This window comes from Strix uralensis, chromosome 30 (assembly GCF_047716275.1).
Source record: "Strix uralensis isolate ZFMK-TIS-50842 chromosome 30, bStrUra1, whole genome shotgun sequence".
Classification (NCBI taxonomy): Eukaryota; Metazoa; Chordata; class Aves; order Strigiformes; family Strigidae; genus Strix; species Strix uralensis.
The window spans coordinates 4184878-4193065 of NC_134001.1; the positions used below are offsets into that span (position 1 = coordinate 4184878).

Genomic DNA, 8188 nt, shown 5'->3' on the forward strand with positions numbered 1-8188 from the left:
TTCAGCTGTTTCAATCTATACTTTGGCATATGAAAGATAAAAGGAGCAGGCCAAACACCTCCAAAAAAGCCTTTAATCTAGAATTGGTGTCTTGATTGTCCAAAGAACCTCTAACAGATCCAATAGGATTTGAAACCTGTTTTTTCCATGGCCAGAAACCAACACTGAACTGTTAGAGTTCTGCTAACCCCCCGCCTCCCCCAACCCACAGCAAATCACATCACAGGCTTCATTAGAGTACTGAAAAATGTAATTTGCAGTCAGACTGAGCTTTCTCACATATTCTCTGAAGTGTATCTCTACAGAAAATACTCAAAAATAGAACTGTTGAGCCAATTATAACTATAGGTAAGAATTTGGAGTCTTAAGAAAATGGAAAAACCCAAAACACTAAAAAATTTGTCAGTTGTTCTCACTATTTCTCCCATTTCAGAGAAATATCAAGGCGGTGGAGTGCACGCAGGCTTTGCAGAGTTACAGTTAAGAAGAGAGAGAAAACACTATTAAAGGCACAGACACTTCTGTGTATGCAGGCTGTTGCCTTTCATGCTCAAGGCAGACATTTCTAGTGCCACAGGGAATACAGCTCGGAGTTTTCTAATCTAGACAGAAACATTATTACAGGAAGACTGACTTTTCAAATTACACGTTTGGCAGTTTGCAATGTATTCTAATCCCCTTTTACATAAGAACATCCCTTGGTGTCTTGAGCCAGGCGTAGTGTTTTTCTTGTCATTTGATAACAGGAATCGATAGATCATAAAAACATTCATTGTAAATCTCACAGAATGAAACCCAAAGAGGAAACGTCACGTGATTTTTCGCAGTTGTGCTAGATTGTTCTGGGCCTTTTAAGAGTTCTTCCAAATCTGCCAAGTACAAAATATCACAAGTCAGTACAGACCTTGTAAAATGACCTTCATTCAAAAACTTAGTAAGTGCAAATTGGTATTACAGCAGCCTTCTAAAAAGCACTTACCCCAGACAAAAATCCCTTGGAATTTTTCTCCCCTTTCTAAAATATCTGGAAGTCACATGCTTACCCTACATATTTGCCAGACACCTCATCTACCACTGCCTTTCCCACTTCCAAATTCGATCAAAATCATGCAGCCTTGTTAGAATTATTCAGGTCTCTTCAACGTCTTTAGAAGACAGAGAATCAAACTGACAAGTACATGACATTCTAACATTTTAAAGTATTTAGGCAGTTTTTAAACGCAGAATTAGGTTTATCTGATTACATACAGGGTCAGGATACCACCAGAGACCACAGCATAAGTAGTGCTGCTTTTCCTTGCCATAGCTTCATCTCATTTAATGCCTGTTCAGGTAAACTTCTAACCATTTTATCCTTGTGTTTTCTGGCCAGATAACTTACTCACTATCCAATTCACAGGCGTATAAAAATGCCAAGCAGTCCTTTTATTATTAACACAGGCCAGAAGTCAGTTGTTGACCTTAAGAAAGCTTCTTTGCCTGCTTTAATTGCAATTCTTTAATATAAAACATCCCCTTACAACCGACTGGTGCTTTGCTGTTCGTGCTCTCTCGACGGTCTCCCTGTAAAAGAGAACAGAGACGTTAAGACCCATCGCTGGCAGGACATCACCAGTCACTGGTGTAACAGCTCCACTGGACAGCAGTGCAGTGTCGTTGCAATATGCCGACACAAAGATCCCGACTACACATCATGTCTAGTTCAATGCACCCGCACACTGCTACTGAAAGGATTGTTCTCACCTTCACACTCGTTCCTGACACTCCCCTCACCTCAGGCCCTATCACAGTACAGAGCATTTCAGCTCCCTGAGCCACAGCAAAACTCACCACAGAAAAACAGAGGGGGGGGACCCCGCAGAGACACGGGGTGATTTAACAGGATGGTTTGGGGAACTCCAGGTGTAGTTTACACATTATTCTTAACCTGGTGAATCTAGAGAGTCTGGAAATTTTTTCTTATTGGTATTTTGCTAATTCAGGATTCCGTATCTTGGGGCTTCCTAGGTCAACTCTCAGAAACAGAGGGAAATGTAGAACACTTGTTCACTTAAGAAATTAAGTGAACAGGTTGTATCACAGTTGAAATAAAGCCTAGGTTTTAGGAAGAGAAGGAAAACTTCCTTCTGCTGAACTCTTAAAAAAAAAAAACCAAAGTAAAACAAATCCCTACAGACAGAGGTTAATACACACACACTCCATTCCCACTCTCAGTTTTGGTTGTTTGGGTTTTTTAGGCACAGAACTGCAAAGAAGTGCAACTCGTCTACCAAAACCAGTATGCTTAAGAGAAGAAACATGGATTAAAAAACAGGTGTGATTTGGGTTGGGTTTTTAATGTTTTGTCAAGAGCATATGTCATATAAAGCTGGGATTCCATAGAGCGATTCCTGAAATAGTTAAATACGTGTGTAATCAAAACTTCCAGGTTTAAGCTTTACACATATAAAACACCCACCCAAACCTCTCTCTGCTGAAGTAGGTGCCAACTTTGAAAACTGTTGCTATAAGAACAATACTTCAGCTTATGAATTTAGTGGCAAAACTACGGGGGACACATACATGATCGTTTTTTCTGAAGCCCTTAGAGACTGCTAGAGCTAGATAGAACATACGCCTGTGCTTTTGACGAATTCTGCTGCCACCTGCCTTCCACACTGGAGAATTCTAGTTAACTAACTCGGATAAAAACCAAGGTAACAGATAGATTCCATCCCACAACAGCCACACCACTGGATTATAACCCAGCATACCACTAGGGAGAGGCTTAATTCTTTTCACTACAAATAAAAAATGCACTGCGATCCCTTTCTAGTTCCAATTCCTAGCATATGCTCAGTTTTCTTACATTCTTGCATTCATTTCAGAACTAAAGACACCAGGAAAAAGGTATGCTTACACAAAATTCAATCCCTGTAACTCTAATTGGACTGAACAGCTTTAGAATTCCAGGCACTGAAGTGGATTTCTGGACTGCTCAACAGGGATCTCTTTAAGAATAAAGCCCAGCAGAAACCTGTCTGAATTCAAATCTTTACAAGTCCAACAGCTTTGGAGCTCTGCTGTTCCAAAGCCACTTTTGCTTCCTTTGAGGTTATTTGCACAGACCGGAAGAGGGGAACAACCTCAAAATCACTCATTTCTTTCAAGTATCCTGACAGAGAGTAAATTGTCCAAAGGAGCAGACCTACCAGCATCCCCGCAGATGGCGAGACTATTTGCATTCCGTCCTTACTAAGCACCAGTAACCCCAGAGGATAAATGATCAGGTGCCCAAGCTAGAGAAAAAAGCTCCGTGTTTACATCCTATCAATATTCAGCCACAAGGCAGAAATCCACAGACCATCAGCAATATTGCTCACTTTGCTGCTCATCTGGCAGCACAGACACATCCATACTGAAATACAGAGAGTTGCTTCCCACTGGAAAAGGGCGAGCCCTGAGCTCTCTAAAGGTGCATGGACCCATCAGCACAGAAAGAAGTGCTCCTCTACCTCCTTCGCTTGGCCAAGTATTGGGCTGTCAGCAGTTACAGCGCTCGCTGCGCTGCCCAAGGCAGAGCCTCTGTAACACCTGGTTGCACTCAAACACCCAGCTAGGAACCAAGTAACATATTAAGTTAAAGGACAGCTGGATTACATTGGTTTCTCCTCATCTACTCATAACTTCTTGTTTATTGTAATGCCGCTTGTAATTCAACCTCCCACGAACAAGGTAACAGTCACTGGCAAACAACGAACAGCCCCAAGAAGCTGTTGCATCCTGCACTGCAGTCCCTTGCCATGGACTGAACACAGACTGCCATGTACTGCCAGAAAGGAAAGGCTGTGTTGGCAATACTGGGAATAACAGGAGAGGAAACCACGGCACCCCGCAGGCAACATTCTGCCCTGACAGTTCTGATCACATCGTTAAGTCCTAGAAAAACAGAATACCATGAAAAAGTCCCCGGAGTCTGAAAAGACACGAATGAAAAATTCTTGAAAACCCACACAATACAGCCCAAACTAGTCAAGCGTGGGGGACTGTACACTTTGGGAATGTTGGGTTCTGTTATTTACCTATTCTTTATTAGGACAGAGCACCCCATCATCGCCCCAGATTAATGCTGACTGAAAACACTGGCAGTAGGCTTTAGTTCTGATCTACCCAACAGAAGATCACTTAGAAGACAATGTCGCTGCAATAAAGATCAACTTCACACGGCACAAGACTCATTGTCCCTCTACTACTTCTGTGTATAAAATCAGCATTACAGCCTCTAGAACTGCCATTTCATTGTAGGAGAAATTGTTCCCACGTAAATCAAATCACCTTTAAAAAATAATTAAAGAATGACATCTTCTGACCAGAAAGGATATTGAGCTTTAACAGTACAGAAACAGTACATCAGGAGACAAGGTCTCCTAGGATATTACTGATAAACTCAGAAACCTGAGACAAGACAGAAATACTTGGAAGGACTCAAATATGTTTCAAATTATTTATGCTCTGCCTGTAATAACTGAAACAGACTCAAATACTATTCCTTATTTGAAGACAAGGCATATAAGATGTATATGACCTTTATAATAATGATAAAAAAACCCAAAATATGAGTCTGGACTTACACACTTTTCCCATTCTGACATCTAGAACACATTTTCTTAACTCCCCCCTCCTCCCTCTAGATACTTGGAGCTAAAAAAGTCACACACACCTGGCTGAAATTATTACAGCCTTACAAAGCAATACCACTGTATGTTTATGTAAACTCTGGCAGTGACTGTCACGTGGCAGTTTAGGATATTTGTTATGGAAGGAGACTTTCAAAGGTTATTTATTATTATTCACGAGAAGCCAATGTATAGGGCCTACGGTTTAAATAAAGGAAAGAGTTACAATATTTCTGCTAGAAGTAACCCTCTCAAAATAAAAAAAAAAAAGTAACTTCGTTCAAGGGGAACGCATTTCTACTTCTACCTTGGAATGTGTAGGTGTTCCCAGCATTTCTAACGCCGTACGTAAAAATAAGATGATTATATCCATCCAGGAAATCTTGCACCGGTTGCTTCATGGTACCGTCAAAGAATTCTTGAGTTGTTTCAGGGGCAAACACCTGAGCATTACCAAGAAACATCTTTATTGTGTTTCAGCAATCATTAGACTTTTAAAGAATCCTTTAAATTCTGTATGTTTATAATCTTAAAAACTATTGACAGTTTAAAAATCTAGTTTGCTTGCTATTAAATAAGTTAAACAACTTTTTCCAGGAAAAAATTAAAAACTTTGAAAGACCATTCATTTACTCGTGAAAAAGTGAACTTCTGCACTGTCTGCTCAGCAGTTTTTTCACTCAGTCGACTCAAAGAAGTTTTGGGAAGCTTCAGTCTGACGCTTGTTGAATCCTCAAGTGAAACACAGTTCCAGTAAAAGGAAGCAGAAACAATGCAGGCATGAACAGAGTATGAAAAACTCAGCTTAGAGAAAAAAAACCCCAACAAAACCCCCAAGCGTACGTTTAAGGTATTTTTAAACTCTATAAATGTCTCACCTGCAATTCATTTTCTCTTTCCAACGATGTAAGTGGCCTAATACACAGGCAAACTGGTATGTGTCCCTTAGGCTCCAAACTGCTCCTCTGAAATCAAAAAAATAAATAAATAAGGAAGATAGAAATTTGACTAGATTCTTTATTGGATAGCGAGCATGTTAAGGCAGTTTTATTTTCACCAGGCTGTTCTGAACAGACTCATTTGATGACGAGGGAAGCAAAAGTAATTCATTACATCAGTTTTCACAAGTGCTGAGGCCCCTGCAGAAGTTCGCTGGGATAACTTAAGAGTTCATAATCTTGCAGCATGTATGTATATATATACACACACACATGACATCAAGGCAATTAGAGATCAAGAATGAAACCCACAAAACCATTCTATGATTAAGCTGCTCCAAGCTGGCAATTAGCCTCATTCACAGAAGGCTGATGCTCCCAATCAAGTATCAGTGCAGTGCCACACAACTCAGTCCAATCCTATCTATCTCCTCCAAATTAAAAACACACTAAAGATGCTTTTCCTCTTCTCTGTAAAATTCTGATTATTCTTACTGATGAAAAGACTAAGCTCATTAAAAAATATCCAAACAATGCAAACATTAAAGCTTTCTTACCTGGCTCGTGTTTGAGCTTGAAGAAACCAAAGACAAATCAGGGGAGATATCTGTTTTAAAATCTTCCACGCTTCCTGGTGCTGTTCTCTGAAGTGGCTCAACACCAGCAATACAGGATGGTCTGAAAAAGTCCTCCTTATCCAAATTCGGTTCCATCCTGCGAGATAAAATACAACCCTTTTTTTGCTTTCTGATCACATGACATAAAGCTTCTGAAGTCTCTCATATAAGACAAGTCAATCTGAAACTGAGAGCTGCAGTTTCTCTAAGGAGAAAGCTTTCTTTATCCTATTCAAAATTTACACAGCAAGTTCCTGATAGCTGGGAGAGGCTCTGCAGTGGGGTTCACATCATGATGAAACAAGACCAGCCATTCTTCTTCCAATGCAAAGCAACTGTTTACCAGGGAAAAACCCTTACACATATACCACAACCTTGCTAAAACCCGTGTCTGACAAGGAAGAGAGAATTAAAAAAAAAAAACCCACACCAAACAATCATATTGTTCCGCATCCACTTCTCCATCATCCCATTATAGCGGCCATTTAGAATAAAAGTTCATTGCAAGAGTAACCCAAACTTCATGGTTATCTCCGCAGGACCTGATAATTGGTATTATAACACAATGCGGCTGAATACGTGACAGAGTCCAGAAAAATTCTGAAGACTAGCAGATAGTTTTAGCTCTTAAGGGGACACTAGAAAATTAGAAGACCTCATGCCAGAGTGCAAGTTAAAGAACTGCTTTTTAGTAATTTTTTCAGTTGTTTTACAGATCAGCAATTCATTTATTAATCCAAAATTTAATGATTTTTGTGCATCTCAGAATCTGGGCAGTGAAAATTTGCTATAGGAAATGAAAGCAAATTGATTCAGGGTTGATAGTAGACAGGTAGATTTCAAAATAATCTTTTAAAAGTGCATTTTATTTCAAAACATTAGTATATTTTGTCTGCCCTTCACTCTCCAGTTGCTTTTTCCTGTGATGTTACAGACGTGGCTTGGCAGCTTTTGTTCTGGATTAAGTTTAACTCCTTGGGCTCGCAGACTACGACAGCAGCTCCCTGGGCTCGTAGACTCCCAGACTGTGGCAGCAAGCACCCCAGCAGCTGGACACCTACCACGTGGCCTCCTGCAGTTTTGAAGCTTTGGCCAGGATGAGTCAATGGTCTCTAATACTACATTCCCATGTCTGTGCTACAGCCATGCAGACACATTTTGTCTCTAAACACTGACGGGGAACACCCGGTGTTCATTAAAGCAGCAGACAGAGCAGGGCTGGTTCAAAGCCCTTTTGCTCAGAAAAAGCCTTGCCTGTTAAGCAGCCGTAATATTTTTGTTCCCCCCAGCAAAGAACCTGAAGGACACCAGCACTTTGGGGTCAGAACAGTTAACAGCTCAGCCTTCCCACCCAGCTTGTAAAAGGCGGATCCAGGACTTCGTGAAGCCAGACAAACTTCACAAGATGCAAACGAGGTAAAGCGATACATAAACGAGGCGGCAACGTTTAGTTTGATCTACAGGTCTTATTTTTGCCAGACACTACATGAAAACCAGGAACAACTTGGCCTGAAATACTGCCAAAGCTCGAACAAACACTGAGCTGGGAATAAGCTGCTACTGGAAAGCAACATACCTGTGCTGTGCCGGTCCAGGAGTGTTATTCATCAGCTGCACAAGTCCCGGGGCAAAACTCTTACCAGACCTTGACAGGAGACATAGTTGTTAGGTAACTGGCAGTTTATATTTTGTTTTAAATACGAGCTTATTTTAGAGTGTGATTGGTCAAGATTACGCCCTCACTCTGGGCTTTTTTACCCAAGGGGCCAAAGGCGAACGTGAAGCTCTGCGAGCCAAGCTGGAATTCAAAGCATTCCTGCGAGCCCCGCACTCCGAGAAGTCAGGTCCCACCACTAACACAGGTCCCAGACAAGGTGCGACTGTCCGTCTGTCTGCACACTGTGTCGGTCACACAGCACCGTCATTCCCTGGGATGTGCTGGGGGAAACGGGCACACTGCCTGCCTGGGGCCACTCCA

The 8188-nt window shown here is 41.3% G+C and overlaps 1 protein-coding gene across 1 annotated transcript; it reads right to left on the bottom strand.

Moving 5' to 3' along the window:
- Positions 1-265: 265 nt before the first annotated feature.
- On the bottom strand, positions 266-6306 carry LOC141935937 (kinesin-like protein KIF20B). The gene is made up of 5 exons (XM_074852619.1): positions 6151-6306; positions 5534-5620; positions 4963-5098; positions 1521-1563; positions 266-869 (listed from the first exon to the last, which is right to left on the bottom strand). The coding sequence occupies exons 1-5, from the start codon at positions 6304-6306 to the stop codon at positions 833-835; spliced, it is 459 nt and encodes a 152-aa protein (XP_074708720.1). The 3' UTR covers positions 266-832.
- Positions 6307-8188: the final 1882 nt, after the last annotated feature.

Coding starts and splice junctions, on each gene's coding strand:
- LOC141935937 (XM_074852619.1), bottom strand. CDS start 6,306: ATGGAACCGAATTTGGATAAGGAGGACTTTTTCAGACCATCCTGTATT. Junction 5,621..6,150: donor CAAGCTCAAACACGAGCCAG/GTAAGAAAGCTT, acceptor TTTTGATTTCAG/AGGAGCAGTTTGGAGCCTAA. Junction 5,099..5,533: donor AAAGAGAAAATGAATTGCAG/GTGAGACATTTA, acceptor GGTAATGCTCAG/GTGTTTGCCCCTGAAACAAC.